This window comes from Mustela nivalis (assembly GCF_964662115.1).
Source record: "Mustela nivalis genome assembly, chromosome: 3".
Lineage (NCBI taxonomy): Eukaryota > Metazoa > Chordata > Mammalia > Carnivora > Mustelidae > Mustela > Mustela nivalis.
The window spans coordinates 107703957-107726336 of NC_139022.1; the positions used below are offsets into that span (position 1 = coordinate 107703957).

The 22380-nt window shown below is 54.1% G+C and overlaps 1 protein-coding gene across 1 annotated transcript in view; it reads right to left on the reverse strand.

Moving 5' to 3' along the window:
• Positions 1 to 19926, reverse strand: part of TGFBI (transforming growth factor beta induced) — a 32571-nt gene extending 12645 nt beyond the window's left edge. Inside the window, exons 1-7 of the mRNA XM_082724414.1 lie at positions 19629 to 19926; positions 14945 to 15043; positions 5244 to 5308; positions 3264 to 3424; positions 2799 to 2963; positions 2408 to 2554; positions 217 to 358 (exon numbers count right to left, since the gene is read on the reverse strand). Of these exons, the coding sequence (XP_082580540.1) occupies positions 217 to 358; positions 2408 to 2554; positions 2799 to 2963; positions 3264 to 3424; positions 5244 to 5308; positions 14945 to 15043; positions 19629 to 19783 (934 nt within the window). The 5' untranslated portion in view covers positions 19784 to 19926. The remainder of the gene's footprint in view (positions 1 to 216; positions 359 to 2407; positions 2555 to 2798; positions 2964 to 3263; positions 3425 to 5243; positions 5309 to 14944; positions 15044 to 19628) is intronic.
• Between the last annotated feature and the right edge of the window lie 2454 nt (positions 19927 to 22380).

The following is a 22380-nucleotide window of genomic DNA, read 5'->3' on the forward strand; positions in this document are numbered from 1 at the left end:
GACCTCCAGCCTTGCCTTGTTCCTCAGCACAACACCTGCCGGACAAAGGCTGCTGGGTTCTCTCCTTGTCCCTCTGACCAGGTCTCTGCTCTGGCCTCTGCAGAGACAGGGCCCGATGGAAGCAATGGGACAGGATGGTGCGCGGACTGTACATCTTGTGCAAGAGCAGGCCTTGGGCTCAGTCTGGCCGTTCCAACGGCGCTCAGGGGTGCTCACCTCTCAGGGCTTCTGGGTCACCCAGGATCCTGTTCAAGGTTTCAGCAGGGATCTTCTCGAAGGCCTCGTTGGTAGGGGCCAGGAGCGTGAACTGGCCATCCCCTTCCAGCACGGTGTTGAGCCCAGATGCGGCCACAGCAGCCTGCGGGGCAGGGAGAGGAAGGAGAGTTGCCTGAAGGCTCTGGGCGGCTCTGTAGACAAGAGGCAGGCGCCGCCTCACCAGGCCTCCTGTGAAGCGCTTCAGACTCCTAGAAGAAATGACAAGACGCCAAAGCTCACCTCTCTTGGTGTCCTCCGGGGACCTCGTCAGGACTGAGCTCCCACCACTCTGGCCATTTCTCAATGACTTCCTCTGCCTGCAGCCTTCCCACCCCAGGCTTTGGCCTGGCCATTCCCTCTGCCCTTCCTCCTTTCTTGGCTTCTCTGACTCCTATCCCTTCACTGGGACTTGATTATAGTTATCGCTTTTCTAGGTAGCCAACTTGGCGTTGCCCCCATGACCACCCCCCCCCTGCCGCTGCCCTCAGACCAAGAAGAGTCCGTTGTACGAATTTTCAGCTTGTGTCCTCCTTGCGTAATACTTAAATAGCTCTGGGCAATGCTCCTTCTGTGAGCTCCAGGAGTGGAAGGATAACATCACCCGTTTCCACAGAGGAGTCCTAGGATCTTCTAAAAGCAGAAGGGGCCGCCTGCTGCCCCGGGGTTGGGGATACACCCCTTGGCCCCGTCTGCAGCCCTGCAGGCTCTGGCCCCTGCTGCTCTGCTGCTTCCATGCCACACACTCTCGTTGTGTACATTTCTTCGTTCTGGCCCTGCCCGCCTCCTTCTTATTATGCTTGCCCCGGAGCCTTTGCCCTTGCCTTCTGCTCTGCCCGCTGTGCTCCGACCCCTGCCTTTCACGTAACTGGCCATTCTCATCCTCCAGTCCTCATATCTGAATTGACCTCTTCCAGAGACACCCTCCCTGACCACCCAGTGCCAACGGGGTCTCTCGGCTCACCACTCCCCGACTCCCCAATGCCTAGCCCTGTCCATGGCTACCTCGTGTGCATCTGGTCTGTCTCTCAGGAAGAACGAAAGTGCCACGGAGGACAGAAATTTGTCTGTCTCATTCACCTGTATACCCCCGGCAGGTAGAACACCGCCAGGCCAGGAGCGGGTATTGAAGTATGTGTTAGCGGAAGGAAAGATGGGTGTAGGGAGGCCCCAAGGGGAGGGAGAAGAGAGGGAACATTTGTCAAACCTACAGTAAGAGGATGTTACTCAGTGGGGGGTTATACATGGTTAATCAAGAGGTGCCACCAACTTTGTGGGGACGTATCATTTCCTCGCAGACCCCTGACCTTGAAGTGACCCAGAAGGAGAGCTGAGAGAGCAGGGTTCCCTGCAGGCCACTTCCTGAGGCCACATCCCTGCTGGGCCAGCCCCAGGGTGTTTGTCTCTGTGTGTTGGAGATCTCCAGGGGAGGAGCCTCCGCAACCCCCGCCCTTGGTATCCTTTGTGGTCGGGAAGTTCTCCTTGAATCAGGGCAAAAACCCTGACGGGGCAGCCTGTGTTCACTTCCTCTGAGCAGCCACTGCCAAGAGCAATGCCAGCTTGCCGCTCCAGTCCGAAGACAAACTCATGCTGGGCAGGGCTGAAGGAATGGTGTCCTGTGGCTGCAGAGTGGGTAGAAGCCAGGCCAGAGGTCAAACCCAAACTCCCTTGACCTCTCTGCTGGTCTGGGATCCAAGGAAACCTGAGGGTGGCTGGGACAGGGGTGCCCTGGAGACACACGGTCCAGAAGGTCATGAAGCCTGGCATTATTCTAGTCCTGCATATGGAAAGTGCCCCTGGGGAGTGGGGGAGGGCCCTCTTACTGCTGGAGCCCAGAACTGCAGGCCCAGGTAGCAGAGGGCTCAAAGGGACCTGCGGTGCTACAGACTACGGGACTTTTTGGGGGAGTCACAAAAGGACAGCCTTACAGAGGAGAGGATGGGCAGAGGGAGTTTCCCAGCAGTGGATTAAGATGCTCCCTCGTGGTCAAACTCAGTAATGAGTGGACCATCTGCGTTCATGGGCTCTTAGAAGAACAGACTGTATGTCTCCTAAATGCCCATGAAGAGACACCCTCTGCTTCTCCTATGGAAGAAGGCCCTTTTGAGAGGTCCTGTGTCCCCAGGCGGGGTCCTCTCCCACGGCAGTCCCTCACCCGAAGGGTCTCAAAGGTGTCTTCGATCTCGATGATCTGCTGGATGTTGTTGGTGACGGTGGAGATGACCTTGTCGATAAGGTGCACTACACCGTTGGTGGCGTGGTGGTCGGCTTTCAGCAGCCGAGCACAGTTCACGGTCACGATCTGTGCAGAGAAGAAATGAGGATGACCAGTTCACCTACTGAGGGGTGGGCCCGAAGCCTCAGCAGGGGAAAACAGGGCAGCATGTGGGTTCCACAGCCATGGAACCGGAGGGCCCAGGAAGAAGTAGGTGCAGGAGGTGGGGATGACCTCCAGCATACCTCACCCCAGAGCCAGCCCCACGTGCAGACTGGGCCTGGGCTCAGGGTGGATACAGGGCAATGCTGGGTCCCTGGGGACTCCCTACCCCGTTGGGATAATGGTGGATCTGGATGCCTGAATTCTGGTACATGGAGGTGAGGGCCATGCCGTGTTTCAGCTCATCTGTCAGGACCCGTCTGTTGACCATGTGGTAGCGAAGGGCATTGAGCAGCTCGATGTTGACGTTGCTCACCAGGGAGTCCAGTACTTCCTGGAAGGAAGGCCAGAGCGGCAGTTACGGGGTGGTTGACCACAGGAGCAAGAGGTGGCTCCCTGCTACCCTGGGAAAGTTACTGTGGAAACCAAGGACCCCTCCTCAGTGAACACAACGTCTAGACAGTTGGATAGGTGGGCACAGGAAGCCATCTAGTGAGGTATAGTTTAACTCAAGTTCCCTGACTTCATCTGAGGCCTCAAGGAAGAAGCTTCGTGCAACCGTGGAAAACCGCTATACAGTGTCTCCCTTCCGGCCCACCAGCCACCCCTCTGGGAAGTAAGGTGGTCATCTCACAGCTGGCAAGGAAGCCCAGGCCTCGTTGCTGGGGGCGAAGATGGTGAAACTGCCGGGCCCTTCCATCTCGGGCCTCAGCTTCTCCGTGCGGTCCGTGTACAGCTGAGTCGTGGTGGATCCAACGACGCCCAGGGTCTCATAAAGGTTCGAGAGAGGTAGGGCTGCAGGAGCAGAGCACAGAGGTGGGACGGCCCTGTGGAGCCTGCCCAACCAGACCACACCTTCCCTGGTGTGCAGAGCGCATGAGACCTCTGCAGGACAGGTGTATGGGAAAGCCCAAGGATGGCCACCACGGGCCAGCTGAAAGCCTGTCACTTTATGAGTGACAAGCTGCTTTTTTTTTTTTTTTTAAGATTTTATTTATTTATTTGACAGAGAAACATAAGCAGGAGGAGCAGCAGAGGGAGAAACAGGCTCCTCGCCAAGCAGGGAACCTGAAGTGGGGCTTGATCCCAGGACCCCGAGTCCATGACCTGAGCCAAAGGCAGACTCCCAACCAACTGAGCCACCCAGGCGCCCTTGTCACATACTCCTTAAAGCAACTCTTTAAAGAGGTCAAATGCCTCCCTGCTGAGACTCTACTAATTGGTCATTTTTCATCATTTTAGCCACAGGAAAATGAAGCTTCTGTTCATAGACATATAAGATTATTTATTTATTTATTTGGCAGACAGAGATCACAATTAGGCAGAGAGGCAGGCAGAGAGAGAGGAGGAAGTACGATTGCCGCTGAGCAGAGAGCCCGATGCAGGGCTCAATCCCAGGACCCTGGGATCATGACCTGAGCCAAAAGCAGAGGCTTTAACCCACTGAGCCACCCAGGAGCCCCTGTTCACAGACATATAAAAATTTGAAAGAGAGAGCACAAGTCAGCGGTGGGGCAGAGGGACAGAGGGTCCCAGTCAGACTCCCCACTGAGCTCAGAGCCCCATGCTTGCTCTCAAGGACCCAGAGATCATGACCTGAGCTGAAATCAAGAGTCAGTTGCTTAACCAACTGAGCCACCCAGGAGTCCCGTTCATAGATGTTTACATAATACCAGCAGGAATATATACCCAAAATAGATATTCTAGTTACAAACTGGGCTTTTTGATTTATCTAGTTGAAACTGGTTTCCTAATGGCCTCTACTGGAATGAAAGAACATTACAAATCTTCCAGGTTCTTTGTCTATTTCCAAGCAATAAAATGTTATTTCCTAAAAACCCAGAAGTGGCCCGAAGCATAGAAGGCCTTCCCCTCCCACAGGCCATTCTCCTCTCCCCACCACATAATTCCCACCTGCCCTTCCACCCCCTTATGACCTTGGCACCAACCAAACTGTCCTTTCAAGTCTGTCCCACATTCTCAAGGAATAATTACCAAATTTCAAAGTTTAAACTCCTCCTCCGCATAGTCCCTGCGGGGGCGGGGCGGGGGGGTATGCTTAAAGGAAATCCTCTGATAAAATTCTTAGGTGCCTTGGTCTTTGGCTCCTCTGGCCAGGCGTGGTTCTCTGTGCTGGTTCTGGGAAAGCCTGCCTGGTTGGCCACCCTCCTCCCAATGGACTCCAAAGGCTCAAGTTCCAACAGAGGGAGGAGGGGGTGGCTCAGTGCCCCAGCCCTGCTCTCCAGCTGAGCGGATCAGAAATGCTGGGTGTGGTTAGAATCCCTCCCAGCCCAAGACAACAAGGCCAGAGCCCAGGCCCAGCTGCTTCTGCTAGGAGGCAAGCATGGGCAGGTTGAAATTGGAGTCTGCCACCAGCCACGTAAGAAGGTCAGCTTGCACAGAAAGGAGCAGTGCAGGAGGCTCCCTGCTCCCAGCTTCCATCCTCTGGCTCTCGTGTGGCGCCCCGAGCCAGAGAACATGCAGGGAGGGTGTCCCTGCAGCCCTGTCACCTGTACCCCCCTGTGGATGGACTCTGCTGCATGCTATGTGGGGGCTCCTTCCTCCCTGCTTCCTCCCCCTCCCAGCACCAATGCCGCAGGCCTGGCTTACTCACCTGCGGGACAGCCCTTCTCTCCTGGCACCTTCTCGTATCCAGGACAGCACTCATAGCTGATGACTCTGCAGTGAGACAGACAACACACGTGAGGGCGACACAGGGCTTCCCTCCTCTTCGCTGTCCTGGGGAAGTGGTGCCTCCACAGACAGAGTAAGGGAAAGGATGGTAAAACACCCTGCTCTCAGAGGAGACCATTCAATCAGCTGTATTGGTGCATCATGGTGTTTAGGAGCAAGGAGCTTGTCACTCGTCCTCAGCTTTGCAGAATGTTCCCAAGGTTGCCATCTGTATAGCAATCCTGCTGGGACTACGGCAGCACGTTCCGTAGGGGGATTAGAAAACACCCCCACCAGGAATTTGACTCCAGCTTCACTCATGGTGAACCCCATGGTCGGCGTTCTTGAGAGGCAGTGGGGAGCAAGGGGGGTGCTTCCCTGGGCCTGCTCTGGCTGACGCTGCCACTAACCAGCTGGGGCCTCTGCTGCCAGCCCTGTCTCCTCCCTGGGTCTCCGTGCCCCCTCTGGAAAACCTACGCGTGTATCCCACAAAAGTCATTGGACTAAATCTCCCGTGCTCATCTAGACTTCTGATTTAATAACCAAGAAGGACAGCATAGAGATCATCATCAAGCTTTTCTGTCTTCACAATCAAACCTTAAAACTTTTAAAATTAAGACAAAGCTCCTTTGGGGTGTTTTTTTTTTCTTTCATTCTTTAAATTGAAAACAGAATCTTAGTAACAACAATGCTATGGTTTCAAATTGAAAATGTACAAAGGATGACATAGCAGAGTGTGCCCCATTAAACCTCGCAGCCCTCAACCATCTCATCGTCCTCCCAGGAAGCACCTGCGACTGCCCGTTTTGCTTAATGCTTTGGTATCTGGATGAAAATGAGACTGGCACTCTACAGTGTTAAACTTTGAAATCATTCGGCAGAAAATCTTAAAACTTTCTCTTCGCCCAACTCAGGCCAGTCCATTATGGAACATCTGCCATCCTCTGGAGGTCTGAAACACACAGCTTCAGTGAATCCACTATTCTGGAAGCCCAAAAGCCCGAGTTTCAAATCGTATGGCAAGGAAGTAAGTGATCAAAAGGCTTACAGCTAAGAAAGGCTTGGCTTCTTATCAACTCCCCAGGTTCTGAGTAAGGCTAGCCCCGCACGGGCAGGGTGAACACAGCCTTCTTTGACAGCCTTTGAACCAGGGCCAAGTGGCCACGTCCTGTCCCTTCCCTTCCTGTACAGGGATTCACCCTTTTTGGGACAGGAAACAACTCGGGCTTGAACTGCAGCAGGTTTGCCCACAGAACTGCCTACCACAGGGCTCTCCCAGGATGTTTAATGACCTTGCCGGAAGACAGGCAGGCAGAGGGGGAAGAAACAGGGCTTTGGGGCCAGGCAGGGTGCTCTCAATGCACCCAGGACATTCTGCTCTTATTAAATGACTTGGAATCATCTCAGGGGAGCCCTGGTGAGTCATGAGAAGACACAGCCGACTTCATTTGTTATCCAGGGGGAGTTTCAGACACTGACTGGCTAGGAGTCTCAGGCTGCTGGGGAGCTATTGGAAGCATTTTGCCAGAAATGGGTCCTCCAGGAAATCGCTGCGGAGTGACAAGTCATGCGCCTCCCTCTTTGCCCTGCTCCTTGCTTCCCTCCGCCCACCTCATCCTCCTTTTCTCCAGCTTTCCCCCATCCTGGTCCTTTCTAACCTTTCATCTCCATACCCATAAGGGCTCTACTTATAAGGGCTAAACAGACTCAGGACTTCCCTTGACTGACCCACAATTTTATTTTTGGAGACTAAAGTCATCTTCTGCCATGAAAGTCAGATTTGACCGACAGGCAACCTTCAAAGGCAACATAGTGTCATGGAAACAATGAGAATTAGGGAACTTGACTTGTGACCCATTGGTAACTAGTAGAGTGACCTCAAAGGTACACTTTTCTCTCAGGGTCTCTGTTGCCTTATCTGTGAAATGGGGTGGGGTTAAACTAGATGGTCTCCAAGGTTCATTCCAAACTCACACTCATGATTCTAGTCACTAGGATTCTTTCTAGGGGGCAGAGAAACTGTCTTTCAAAGGACAGTTTCTGCTGGCTTTTCCCAGCTAATCCTAGGGAGAGCTCCAAGCCTCAGGCCCATAGATCCAGCGGACACCCATGCGTGGAATCCCAGGGCTTCTCTGATAAATACCAGGGCTCTGGGCCTGGCGCTGCAGAGGTGGAATTAAGGTCAAGTCTGTCAAAGCTTAGCATATTTCTAAAAGTGCCTGGCTGACACTTCATGGAACTGGAGAAGCACAGTTGGAGGATGGGTCTTCTCCTCAAAGCCCTCCTCATCTCAGGGGTCTCCCGTGCATAGGGGTGCTGCATACTCTATGCCTTGGAACTCCCAGCTGGGCTTGCCAACATTTCTTCTTCCAGGGTGTCAGCTTTTGAGTTCTATCTCAAATCAAAACAAAACGAAACAACCTGAAGAGAGCTCCACAGCTCAGGCGGCCTCACCAGAATTTCACTGAGGACAGAGAAAGCCAACTCACCGAGTGTGAACTTCATAGTTTCTGCGGCTCCATGTGTCTGTGCGTGGGGTGGGGGGTAACTGGTCGTGGGGTGGTGGGGAGAAGAGGGGTTGAAGGGCTGGAGGAGGAAGAGATCTAAGCAGACAAGTCTCCGCGTGAAGAAAGATACTTAGGTTAGAAAACTGCAAGGGCTCTCAGGGGCAGAAGGGTTTCTTAAGATCACAGCTGGGTAGGGGCAGACTTAGGACCCCCCCCCCCCCAATTTCATGAGGTCTCATCCCTTTTCCATTGCTCTTAGCAGCATACAGGGGGCAAGCAGAGTAACCTGACACTGAGAGGACACAGGTGCTCTCTTCGGTGTGGAGGACAGAGCCCTCCACCTCGTCAGCCCCCTTTCCATGTGGGCTTTGCACCCGTGTCCCACAGCGGCTGGATGTGGATGGCACAGGGCAGCCCACAGAGGTCGGTCCACCAGCCGAGGGCTTTTCCCTGGTTAATGAAGTGTGGCTCTGCCAGGAAGCTTTCTCCTCATCCCCCACCCCACTTGCCTCTCTCTCTCTTCTGCCCTCCTCCTGCCACAGTCTGGCATCCTTGGCACTCCCCAGGTACGAGGACATCAGCCATGCCTCTCACCCCCAGCCTGGTAGCTTTCTGGGCTGAGATGCTTCCTTGGCCAGCGGTTTCCCTACTGTCCCCACAAAACTAGGCCTGCTCAGAACCTGTCTGCATGGCAGAGAGGCAGAGGCAACTGGAGATTACAGACTGAGAAGACAAGCCCATTGAGATGATCTTGACCAAACCTTTCTGGACGAGCGGTGCCTGCTCACAGCCCAGTGTGCTATTCCCCTTGAGCTTTGGCTGAGGAAAACATGGGTGCTGTGAAGAGATGGAGCTGGGGGCCATTACAGCGTGGCAGGTCTGATACCTTCTCTCTAGGATGAAGGCAGGAAGGAGGGAAAACACAGGAGCCTCCATCTCTGTCTCCCCAGTTCCTTGGCCTCCCCGTGCAGAGAGGACCGATCTATTGCTCTCTGAATCTCATCCCATCAGGGAAAGCTGCTCTGATGAGAGGCTCTGGGCTTCTCCTTGACCTAACACAGTCAGTAAATAAAAAACCTCAGAAAAAGACTATCTCTAGGACAATGAGATATGACTATTCTTTTTCTGGTTTCCCCAATCAGAAGAACCATTTGAGAAAGAAGGTGAGGGAAGGTGACTAATCTAGAAGGGCCTTTAAAGGAGGAAGGAGAGACAGTGTCAATCCAGGGTCTAAAGATAGAGGTGGCTGGGAGGCTCTCTGCCAATGGCCTCCGGAGCGTTACTCACGATCAGATACAGACAGAAGCATTGCTAGTTCTTTCCTCAAAATGATTTTCCAAGAAGTTAATATAATAAATTAAAACAATCACTCTCTCCAACCACATTTCACAGTTCCGGCCAGTTGTCATGGCTGTAAATGTCTAGGGACGAACCAGACTCTGGAAGTAGGTGGAGCAAGGAATGCAGTCTGAGTGCCAGTTTCCCGTGACAGAAGGTAAACCACTCAGCGGGTCATGATTTCCAAGCAGAGTCGCAGAGCAAACACAGCTCCATATCGTCTAGACACAAAGCCATCCCCCATGGACTGCTGACCTCGCCTGGTTCCTTTTCTGCTCTCCTGGCCTTGGAAACTAAGCTGAGCTTTTTTGAGCCTCCAGCAGAAAGTCCAAATCTTGACCTCTCTGATGAGAAAGGGCTCAGTTGGGTACCTGGGTGGTTCAGTCGATTAAGTAAGTGGCTGCCTTCTGCTTAGGTCATGATCCCAGAGTCCCAGGGTCGAGCACCACATCAGGCTCCTTGTTCAGCCAGGAGTCTGCTTCTCCCTCTGACTACCCCCTCTTGTGCTCTATCTCTCTCACTCTCTCTCAAATAAATGAATAAAATCTTTTAAAAAGGTGGGGGAGGGTGCTTGCTTTGACCTCATGGCCAGCACCAAAGGCCCCATCATTAACCAGGGTCCAGCTTGGTTCATGAGAAGACAGAGACTTTAAAAAATGTACTCACATATTTGGTGACAATCTGTGTGTATGGAGTGGGTGCACACATTGTGGGGGCGCCTGGACACTGACTGTGTCTCTTGAGTTCCGATGCCCTTTTATCTGACCAGGAGTCCCCTTGTAGCAGGGAGTACAACGGTCACCAGACTGGGGGTGAGCAACCAGAAGGTGGCTGGTGAGTCTGAGCTAAAGGCCCTCTGTTGCCCCTCAGGAGACCTTGTCTCTGGGACCTTCAGGCAGAGATTTTAGGGCTGTAGAGAGCGATGTGGGACAGGTCACTCAGGCCCTACAGGGCTGCTCGCTTGTGGATCTCCCCATGAGACTAACAATAGCTGCTACTGTTTACTTTCCCTGGAGACATCAGGCCTGCCCCACTTCCCAGCAGATGACTTTGAGCACACTCCTTAGCCTTTCGGAGCCTCAGTCTCCCCATCTGTAAAATGGGCTAATAATAATACTGCTCTCATAGGGTGACTATGGGAATTTAATGGGTTCACATATGAAAAGTACTTCACAGATGCTTGATATTTACTAAGGGCTCAGTTCTTGAGCTTTTTTAAAAAAAAAAACACTGCAGGTATAAACTTAAAAACTGTAGTTAGATTAATAACTTCATTGAAATCAACATCCTGCATGAGACCACTGTTTATGACGGTGTGATAAACAAATTCCCCATAAAATGCAACCTACAGAATGCAACAGACAGGGCCTACATTGGTTTCCCATCGTTCTGGTAACAAATAATCCCAGATTTAGTGGCTTAAAACAACACAAATTTATCATCTTACAATTCCAGATTACAAATCACCTTACAAAGTGGCCTTAATGAGGCTGAAATGAAAGGCTGTATTCCTTATTTCATTTCATTCATGAAAGGCTCTAGGGGAGAATGTATTCCTTGTCTTTTCCAGCTTCTGGAGGCTGCGTGCACTTCCCGGCCTGCAGTCACATTACTCTAACTTCATCTCCTTCTCTGACTCTGACTTACCCGCCTCCCTCCTACAGGACCCTTACGACCACATACCAGATAACCCAGGATAATCTTCCCCTCCCAAGATCTTTAACCTAATCATATCAGCAAAGGCTCATTTTCCTAGTTCCAGGTTCAGGGATGAGATGTGGACATCTCAGGGAGTTGTCATTCTGCCTACCCTAGGGCAGGACCCCAGATGCTGCATGGATGCACGGAAACAACAGAACGAATGTCCGCTAAGCTGCCACCTTGGAGGTTACAGAGTGGGACAGAACCTTCAGGCAATCCTGTGCCTGAACACCACTAAGGTGGTGTTAGGTGGGTGTCAAATCTGTTATTCTGAAGCACATTATCCAGAGGGTCCGTGATGGCTGCACAAGGAATAGGAAAGAAGGAAGGAAGTGCTGCTCCCGGTGTGGGGAGAGCCTGGCATCCCCGGCTGGCTCCTCACCATGCTCGTGGGAACAAGGCTGTGGGGGACAAGACAGGGAGGAAAAGGAGGGCTCTTCTTCTGCTTCAGAACAGATGTCCCTGGGTGCCCTGCCAGTATGAGACCCTCTGGTAAGGGCTTGGCTGGCTGAGGGACAGGCTCAGCCATACCCCAGTGACCTCTGCCAGAAGTTGAATCTCTACGCTTTAATGTGGAGCTGGAGAAGTACGAATATCGAAGCCCTTGGGCAGAGCAAGGCCGGCTCCTAGAGGAAGGGGTGTGTCCTCCTGCCAGCTCATCTTAGCTTCGCAGAATGGCTACTGAGCTCATGAATGTGTTGCTGCTCATGAAACCACTTCAAGACTTCTGGAACGGACAGCTACCGCCCCTACCTGCTCGCTCCCCAGCTGGCTGTGCCTCTGCCACGTGTCTGATGTCTGAGCCCCAGCGATGACTATTACCTCCCTGTGATGTCAACTCCAACACGACTTGGCGGTGAAGCAGGCCTCCCTCTCGCGGGGCTCACACAAAGGAGGCCTGTCGGGAGGCAGCAAGGCTTCCTGACCACAGTTTCCTGCACCTCGGCTCAAGCTGCTGCACAGAAAGTTTTTATGGTTACCGATCAGACTGGGGCCTGGAATCACAGAATGGGACGCTGGCTCCGGCCAGGCCCTCTTTTGCTTGATTAGCTATCGTATCACCCTGGAGCTCTTTGGGATCTGGAAGAAAAGCCAATGTGAATTTCCAACTAATAAAATTCACTCGAGTCGCTAAATAGGGGCCCGCTGGTAACCGCTTCCTGTAATAAAATCCATATGGCAGGCTTGACAAGGAGCACCAAAGACTCAGGTTCTTCTCTCTTTGGAAATGCAGAAAAGCCACTGTCAGAGGACAAGCTAGGGTCCTGTGGCCAGCCCCCTCCCTTCCTCCATGGAGTTGGGAATCCAGGGCCTCACCGAAGCAGAGACATAGCTCCAGGCACCTGGATTCTCTGTGGGACTGGACACTGCCAAGTCTTCCCCCCACGGCCCTGGGCTTGGTGCCACTTGTCTTCTTTCAAATTTAAATTCTTCTTCCAGACCTGGGCCGTTAGGCAACCTGTGTTGCCTCCCGCCCTGGGACACTTTGCTTTCTTGTACCCCAGCACACACCTCTGCTCCAGCTTCTTTCCTAGAGTTTTGCTGAGAAAATTCTCACTGCCCAGTGGACCCCATGCAGAGACGATCCTATTTGCTCCAACCACAACTATGCTCCCCGTTTCCCAGTCTGGTCTTCACCCCTTCACCCCAATAAATGCACCTTGGGACCCATTTTCACGAGGGTGATGTCAACTCCAGCCCTCCCCCCACTCCCTTCCTGACCACCTGTGGCACTGAATCTCTGGGGGACAGATGGCAGCTCGCTCACGGGCCTCAGGCCCCGTCCATGAGTGAAGGGCAAGGCTGTTCCATCTCAGCTCCCCGACAATGAGGATGAGTTCCCCTTTCCCCCACCCCAAGTCCTCTGGCCCCCTTCCAAGTGAGCTCCACCTTCCCGATACTGCGTGTGATGTTCCAGGAAGGGACCCTCTTGTCCTGGATCATGAAGTTTTCATCAACTCATGCTTTCCTAGCCTCATTTCCTCTTTTGGAAGTCGCCCAAAGCAATGGCCACCTGGACGAGTTGAAGGTGCCACACCAAGCCCTGGTGGCTTTGTCAGACCAGCTCAGAGGCCCTGATGAGGCTCTGGAGGCTACCTGACCCTGCTCTTTCACACCCACTGCCCAATGCCTCTTCACTTTCTCTCCCAGGCTCCCCCTGCGCTTACTGGTGAGACAGCAGCACTCTCTCAAAGCCAAGCCTGCCCAGAGGGAAGAATGGGTCAATACCACTGAGCGGCCTGTGCCCCCTCCTGGCACCCAGGTGGAGAAGGATGTAGATGCCAAGAGCCAAGAAGCCAAAATGGCTTGTCACCAACAGTGGTGTCAGCCAGACAAGTGCCGAGAAACATTAACAAGTTACTGTTAACAGGGCAGGCAAATGCTTCCACACAAGGCCACCCAAAATACCATAGCCCGTGCCACCCCAGGGCCAGCTTGATGTCAGAAGTAGGTCTCATTTCTAGGGAAATCAGGACCAACAAAAATGGGCAATTCTTGAAACCCAGGACTCTGAGATGGAGAAGAGCTGTTTGCTTGGTACATGTCTTTGGTCACTTTCTGAGAAGCAATTACATGTGGCCTCGCTCTATGTTTATTTAAGTAATTAATTAACTGAGTAGATGATATACACACAGGGGAAAAAATTAAGCAGCACTAAAGTCTTTTTATGTGTGTTTAGCTGGGGGCACCAAAGAAGAATGTATGGTGTAGAATTTGCATAATCTCTTTTTGTCCACAGCAGCAAGAATAACTGCTGGGTGTTGATTCCCAGAACCCAGAAGGTGTGTCCTCTTAGCTCACTCAGCCCTTACCTTTGAGGTTGGGCATGGTCAAGTGGGCCAGCAGTCATGGACCCGCCCTACACGAGCTCCAGGGGGTTGCTGGTCTCTCTCCAGCTCTGCCATGATCCCCAGTTCCTCTTGATTTGTACCCAGATCCGAAGACATTCAGGGTCAGAAGTTGGACTATTTATTTTCTACGTCCGTTTTAAGGAAAGAGCATTTTCCCTTCCCTCAGCAGGTTATGGAGTGGGAAGAGACGTCTCCTCAAAACCCATGTCCCAGGCAATACATTTACAAATCCCTAACAAGGGAAGGAGTTCGAGACAGTGACTCGGAGGCTCTTAGCCCTCCTGTTCTGCAGACAAGAGGAAGGTCAAGCCCTCCCAAGTGGCAGAGCACTTTTCCTGTCTGCAACTGAGAGCCAGCTTTGAGATCGGTTGATTCTTGGTGCCCAAACAGAACTAGGTCACCCAGGAATTCTGTTCGAACATGCACGCCATTCTGTTTCCACCAGGTTGCAGGGCCCCTGGGGTGAATGACACCTCCCCGGATGCTGGCACCAGCAAGGCCTGTGGGAGGCACGCTGGTCCCCATGCCACAGGCACTGTCCCTTGGGTCCACAGGGCACAGATCTATGAGAGCAGCAGGAAGCCCTTACTAAGTAAGCACTTACTACATGCAAAGCCTCTCCTTCAGCTTGTGGCTGTGTCACTGCATTCAGGACTTGAGGCTATCCTGGATCCCATAAGGAAGTCCTTTCTCATCGGGCACATGAGGCTACAGCTGTGAAGCAACCTGCCCAGCTAAGGGGCAGAGCCAGCCCTGGAACCCAGGAGGCTGAGCCGAGGCTTTGTTGTCTCCTAACATGCCTATTTCTAGGCACACCGTCTTTTGGGCGTGTTTACCTTAGGACTGCAGAGCGGGAGCGGTGTGTAAGTTTGCCAACGGGCTTTCCTTCCTAGAGGTCCAGGCCGGGGGCACCTCCGCTCACTTGGTCCCACTTAGGAAGGAGAAGCACGCGCACTCACACAAGCGCAACCCCCTGTATCTCACGCTTCTTATAATCCCACATCAGTCCTGAAAACTGTATCCAAGTCTTGTCAGGAACCTTAAAAATATAACCCCCCCCACCCCCCGGCCAGCTTACTGAAAAGGCCACTCCCAAGCACACAGCAACCTGACACGTCTGCACAGGCACCCTCATGACTCCTGCTGCGGCCTAACCTTCCAGAAGGCCGGCCCAGGCCCAGGGCCCCCCTGGCTGCCCTCCTCGCAGCGCAGCTACACGGTCTCGAGCAGCCACAGACACTCACGTGGATTTGCCACAGATTTTCCTCTGGTACCACTGCTTGCAGTTGGTGAAGTACTTCTTGTTGGTGCCAATGAGCTTCTGCACAGCACACACGTTGGGGCTGAGATGGAAGCAGCAGTGTTAGCGAACTGGGCAGCATGCCCCCCTACCACCATGTCCTCCCCCACCCCCAGTGTGGGCCCTCCTGGGTCATCAGAATGTTCTAGACATGAAGAAGATATACAGTCATTTTAGGGTGTTTTTTTGCGGGGGGGGATAGCTCAGGGGTAGACACCGTCTCTAGCAATGTCTAGGCCCCCTGCAAGTTTCCTACCATATTAAATACTGTCTAAGTGCATCTCACACGCTGACATGGTTTCATGTAAGGGTCCTTCTTTTACACAGATATTTGGTATGCATAGTTAAAAGCATCTCAGAATGTTTAGGACACATGCTCCAGATGGAGACAATGAGCAAAGGTGTATGTCTGCTAAGCAAAGCAGCTTTGAGAGAAAGCTCCCAACCTTTCGCTGTACCCCCAACCCTGGAGCCAAAATGTCCACAGGCTCTAACCCGGCCTCCCGGGACATGGCCAGCCTCACGGTCATGAGGGGAGGCCAAGGTCTGGACCTGGCACCTCCCAGGCAGTGCCACACAGACTTACTCTGCGTCCCTAGGCCAGAGGCTTGGCTCTGAACACAACCAAACTGACTGTGGTCAGGACCTTGTTAGGAGATGCTCTTCCACTTGACTCTCTATGTTATTCATACTCGGGCCCCATCCCGAGTCCGCTGTCCCCAGAAAGCCTTCCTCCAGGGCCCCAGGGGACACTCTTCTGTGCACATCTGACCTGGAATATGGCCCTTGTTTGATGCTTGCTACCAAACAGAATCCAACACTGATCAGAGAGGATGTATCTCCCTGCCCTCCAAAGAACAGGGTTCCCTGCCTTGTTCTTTCTTTTATGTCCCAGTTGGGGCCTAGCCCTGCGTCAGGGTGAAGAGAGACTTCAGAAGGACCTTGTTGAAAATACTGCTCCTGGGACCACCCACTCAGAGGAGTCCACGGGAACTCTGGAGAAGCTGATGGCAATGTCCACAGTTCTGCTGAGAAGCCTTCCTTCCCATAGCCACGGGGGTTTGTTTTTATGTTTTTTTAATCCATGGACCAAGTCATGATCTGGGCCATGCCCAGGCCATGTGGTGGCGGGATTGTCATTAGGAGCCCGTGGCGAAAGGAGTCAGCTGTGGCTATGTGGTGACATCTGTGGGGGCGGGGGGGGGTTGTCTTCCTGCCTCGGGTCAGGCTCATTGGCCAAAGCACAAGTCAGAGGAAAGCAAAGCAAAGAGCCAGAGGCTTCCAGAAAACCTCTGTGTCCTGAGAAATTCAGGTGTGACTTTTACATCTCACTTCCTCTGTTACTTTAAAAATGCACTCCGTAACCATACTTGCTGCCAGGAAGACACGGCTCCTTCAGTGAGAGCTGCACCTGCCATCCCTGGCCTGCTGGCTACGGGAACATGGGCAGTTCTCAAATGTTCAGAGTTGGGTTATTGTGTAGGAGGGCACACTGACACTTTGCTTCTCTGCTATCTCTCTTCTCCCATGTGGATGTCACCTCTTGTCCAGTTTGTGGCTCAGGGGACACAGGTGAGTGGCCCAAGTAGGCCCACTACGTAGCAGTGAGTCGACATAGGGGGCAGGACAGGAGAAGTTAAGGGTGGAGAGCAAACCCCAGGCCAGCAGGGAGATAAGCCCATGTCCCCTTAGCCCTAGCTGGGTCCCTCCTGAGGATTCTACCAGAAGCCCCTTTGCCCCTCTGTCTGCTGCCTGAGATTCACAGGTTACAGCCGTCCCCACATAACCCTGGGAGAGTCCCCACTGGCCACACTCCAGCCCTAGGTACTGTTTATTGCTGTACAATCTCAGAAGCTCTTCTATGTGACCGAGCAGGAAACAATTACTGTCGATGAATTCCCTGCAACTTTCCGTAGGCGGTTGGCGAATCTTCAGTGAGTCTCTTGTGGATGTGGTTCCAACATTCCTCTGCGGAGTGAGTTTCCACCGCTGCAGCCCTTTGAGATAGGAGCGGAGGCTGGGGGCAAGGGGGGGTCTCGCTCTCACAGCAGGGTGGGAGGGGTGGGCTGTATACACAGGAAATCAAGGCTGAAGTCTAATCGAAATGACCTCGCCATTTCTGGGCCTTCAGCCTTCAGCACCACAGCTCTGCTGTTCCAGTTGGATTTGAGAATCAAGTGCTCCAGGAAATCCAGCCCAGTTGGGGAGGCTGGTAGAAGTGCGAACGCATTTTTATTTCTCTGTCAGTATTTTTGTCCCTCTCTATAGCAACATGGGTGCAGCCGGGAGTCAGGAGACCATGTCACAGTCTCTACGCTCCCAACAGCTCTCTGCATGGGAACTAAGTCCCTCCCTCCCACTAAGCTGCAGTTTCTCCATCTGTAAAATGGGAACACAAACTACAGATCTCCCATGTGGTGGTGAAGATGCAAGCAAGCGGGGTTGGGGGGATAGAGCGCCGTGCATGGGTGAGGCACACTTGCCAGCTGTGTGTCAGGTCTTGGAGAACACCGCGTGGCCTTAAAACAGCAGAGATTTTTCTTCCCTTTTCACCACTTCTCACTGCAAATGGAGGGTTGGGGCTTGAACAAGGTCATGCGTTTTGCACAGGGCGCCACACCCATGTGCAAGGCCACGCAGTCCCGTGGTACTTCTGGGGGCACGATGGTCACAGTAAATGCAACTGTGCTTACAACCATTTTGTCACAGTTCATCTGCCCACAGGCCCACACTTTACAGGGGAGGGGGTACAGGTGTGACTTCTCAGACCATCCTGCCAATCACAGATCTCTGCAGGCCTTTTCCGAGACACCCCAAGAACCAAAACAACAGGAGCAGCCTGCAGAGGCACGGGGAGGAGGGGTGCAGAGGAAGTTGGTCTAATATCCAAAATTCATATTAAGGAGCACTTGCTTTGCATAAATAAATAAATAAATAAAATAATGCAGTATTTTCCAGGTGGTGAGTGTCTCTTCTGGGTTCCCAAGGCAAGGAGGATTTCTGCAGAAGTGATTCTTGGTGGAAGGATGCCAATGCCCTTGGGGAAGCTTCATGTTGGTGTGCACAGAGACACCATTCTGGGGGGGCAAGACTGCTATCCGGATCCTCTCCTGACTTAGTGGCTAAGATACAGAGGGAACAGAAACTTCCCAGGCACACTGTGGCACCCAATCAGAACACGCTTCTTTAGCAAGAAAGGCAGGAAGACAGAGGTGAGCTGGGAATAGACAGTGAGAATGCCAGGGACACCTATTTGGATTTTAAGCCTCAGAGACCCCTTAACTTTCTGAACTGACCCTCAGCCTTCTGCACACACAGCCCAAGCCCAAGGTGATTCTCCCCTTGCCCTAAAGACCCCTGGACACTCCCTGGTGCTCTGCTCTTTCCAGGAGGGCACTGAGGCTGTGGCTCACCCTGCAGAAATCCCCCTCCCCACAGTCCTGTGAGCCTGATGGGCCAAGTAAGCCCATATATAAGGCCACAGGCACGGGATACAAGGATGACTACCCCTGAAGGGGGCAGCCTGTACGCACCCCTGTACCTCCTCAGGGTGGGGAGCCGCGGCTTTGTAAGGCCTCTGAAGTCAACTCTAGTCACCCTTAACAGTGAGTTTTGACTTGAGTACACATCTGCCCGGTCATGTGGCAGTCTGGGCCCTACTGAGTTCAAATCCAGACCCAATGGCACCTGAGCTCCTACTGGGGCCCAGGGACATGTGGGCTACCATGTCCTTTACCCACATAGAGTTTTACCTCATTGTGAAAAAAAGAGTTGGCTGGAACTCTTTTCAGGTCGGCTGGAAGCTATAGCCAAGCCTGGTTAAGTGTGAGGCACAATGGTTTAGTTTGGGATGTAGAAATACTAGCCATCCCTGCCTGGGTCTGCGCCGGGATCTTTACCAGGTCGGACCCTCTGCCTGGGTTTGCCTCCTAAATCCAACACATCCTCAGTGTCTCATAGAACTGTCCACAATGATAACGTCCCACACTTATAATCCCAGCTATTGTTTCAAGGCAGATTCCAATCTTGGCTCCAGGGTCTAGTGCAGGACTGCAGGAAAGTGAAGCATCCTCTCCGGACTCAGTTTCCCAGTCTGTACCACGTGTGTGAGGGGAGGAGATGCCACACTGCCACTGCCGTGCCTTGTGGTGGGCGCGGGGCCTGGCCAGGTGAGCAGGAGCTTCCGGGCTTTGGACACTGCCAGCTTGCATGGCCCTGTGCCACGTGTGGAGACGCTCTCTGGAAGGACCTGGCCTCACTGGAATCTGCACCCGGCTGGGTGGGCTTCCTCTCTGCCCTGTGGCTACCTTTCCACCGTTATTCTGGGCAGAGCTGCCAACTCCCCCCCTCCCCACCCCCTTCCGGGGAGAGGAGGCTGAAAGCCCTGGCCATCTGTCTGTCCAGCCCTCTCGGTCTGATGGGGAGTGTTGCTGGTCAGCTCGCCTGTCCCCTCCTCTGCAAGTAGCCTCTCCTGCGGGCATGCCCTCCAGGTCCCGCACCCCGCTCTGTACACCCCGTGCAGGGCCTGTCCCTCCGGGTGCCGGCGCGCCTCCTGCTTTCCGTTTGTGCTTTGTCCCGCGCGCCCCCGGCCCGTCCCGCGGCCACCCCGAGCGCTGCGGCCGGCTTACCCGTGCTGGCGGCCCCGGAGCCGGCTGTGCTGCAGCACCAGCTGGTACGGCGACTTGGCCGGGCCCGCCAGGGTGGCGGCGGGGCCCAGGGCCAGCGCCAGGGCGAGGGGCAGCAGCTGCACGAGGAGCGCCATGGAGCGGGAGGACGCGGACATCGGGGAAGTGAGAGCGCCGCTGCCTAGGGCCAGGTTAAGTAGGCGGCGAGCTGGAGGGAGCGGCCACGAGGGGCGGGGAAGCCGGGCGCCCGCCGCCCCCGCCTCCCGCCCGCCGCCCCCGGCAGCGCGGCACCCATGAGCGGCTCCCGCAGTTCCCGCCCCCCCCCCCGCGCTCCCCGCGCGGCGCCCACCCCAGGGGCCAAGGCCCCTCCGGCGGGCGTGGTTGGGTGGTGCTGGCGCAGGGGCGGCAGGCCGGCTCCTCACACCTCCCTCTCCTCCAGGCCTGCAGAGCCCCAGCCCTGAGATCCCTCCCTGACCTCTGGCTGCAAAACTCTAGGGGAGCAGGGCACTGGTGATGCCCTCCGCACTGCCTTCACACTTGTCTGTGTTTCTGGAATGTTTCTGGAACTGGCCTCACCCTGGCTAGCTAACTGAAAGACAGGAAAGGAGTAGCACTTGGATTGACAGAAACCAAAAAACTAAGCTACCCTCAGAACTCCCAGAATAGGGTGTTGGGGGGTCCGCTCATCTTGGTGCACACTCATTCACTTTCCTTAAACCTCTCTTCAGTACTCTGGGCCTGAAGGACTCTGCAAAGAGATGGAAGGGACTAGATTTCTGCCCTGGAGGAGCTCAGAGCACCTCTGCAAATAGTCACAGGGGAGGGGCCGTCAGTATTCACCCAAGCACCTATTAATCACCCACTAGTTGTCCCCCACCCCCCAGCGCTGTTGGCCCTGGGGAGACAATGAAGGCCTGGTGATTGACATCTGGGCTCTTTCTGAAAAAGCTCACAGTTGGGAGATCCATGAGCCAACAATGTGCCATGGAGAATGGCAGCTGGAGCCTTGGGAGCCCCAAGGAAGCACCTGGCCCTGTGGAAGTGACATCTGGTCTTAGACCTGAGGGTGAGAAGGAGCTGGTCAGCAAAAGGGGGCACGTGTTCAGGGAACTCAAGTTGTCCTGTTGGCTGAACAACTGGGAGGTAGAGTCAAGGAGAGAGGAAGCTGGAAGACTGTGCTGCAGGGCCCAGACCCAAGCTAAGTGCTCGTGGTGGGAAAACGGGCAAGTGACATGATCAGTGTCAGGAACAGGCTGAGAGAACCTCAGATAAAGCAGGGCCACCCTGGAGGCAGGAATGTCAGGTGACTAGGAAGGGGGCACATGAGAGCGGGACCATCCATGGTAGAGATGGGTATGCAGAGAGGGGGGCCAACTCGAGGGGTGTGGAGGAGGTAACCGACCCAGCAGGACCTGGAGGCTGTACGTAAGGAGGGGTGGGGGAGGAGGCAGGATGTCTAAGGTGCTCTTGGCACACACATCTCGATGGGTGGGGACGCCGTTTGTACAATAAGGGCAGGGATGGAGTTGCAGGTTTGCCAGGAGAGGGGAGGTCTGACGTGCTTGTGACTGATTGAGGTAGAGTGTCCCACGGACAGCAGGATGTAGGCTGTGGCTCTCTGGGAGGGTGGGGGTGGAGAGTCACATGTGGGAGTCACCATGGGCACACATGAAGCTGAGGCTGTGGGAGAGCATGGACTCTTGGGGAGGGCAGAGAGAGCAGGAGGTGGGTGATAGCCGTGACGGTGAGGGCGCAGAGCAGCCACAAAGCCGGTGATGGAGTGGAAGGAGATGGGGAGCGCGGGGCTGTCCCTGGGGAGGGGGGCCGTCAAGGAGGGGCTGTTCGCAGTACTGCTGCCCACATGACAGACCCAAAGAGCCTGCAGTGTTGCAAACAGAGAGCCACTGGGGACTTGGCTGTGGGCAAGAGGATGGCTGAAGCCAGATGGGGTGGTTTGACAGTGAGCGGGTGGGGTGGAGATGCGAGTACAGAGCATAGACAATTCGCTTGAGAATCTTGTCTGGGAAGGGAAAGGGAGAGTCAAGATCGGGGTCAGGGGAAGACAAAATCAAGAAAGGCTCAGACATCTTAGAATGCTGATGGAAAGGAAAAAGCAAAAGAGGGATAATCAGAGTAGGAGGTGCAGGGAGAGTCATGGAGCAGAACAGTTGAGGGGATGGGGGCAGGGGCACCTCCTACTTAAGACAGTAGAAGCTATTGGGGGCCTGACGTGGGAGTAGGGAGAAGAGGACAGATTTCAGGGAGACTTCAGAGTAGCACTGACTAGACTTGGAAACCCCATGGGCACTAGAGAGTAGTAAGGAGTGAGGCAAGTGAAGAGGCAACCAAGGCTTGTAGCTGGAAGGACTGGGTGTATGAGGAGCACATGGGGAAGGTGCATTGGGGTGCCAGCGGGGAGTGAGGCGTGACCCCGGGTGTGTTCACATCGTGCCTCCTGAGCCACCTGCATTTCCAGGTGAAGAGGTCCTGGAAGGAGCTGCCTTCACAAGGCTGGAGTGCTGGGGAGAGGCAAAGACAGGAGATGCACCTTGAGTCACCACACTAGCAGGTGGTGGCCAAAGCCAAGGAGTAGACGAGGTATCTGGGGGAACCTCTGTTGGAAGAGAGAAGGAGGAAAAGCAAGGAGAGGGGAAAAGAGGAAGCAGGTCCAAGCCCTGGGGAGGATGCATTTGAGAGGCTGAGGGGCAGGCAAAGAAGGAACCCAGCAGGGAGGCCAAAGGAGAGGAGGGTTTCA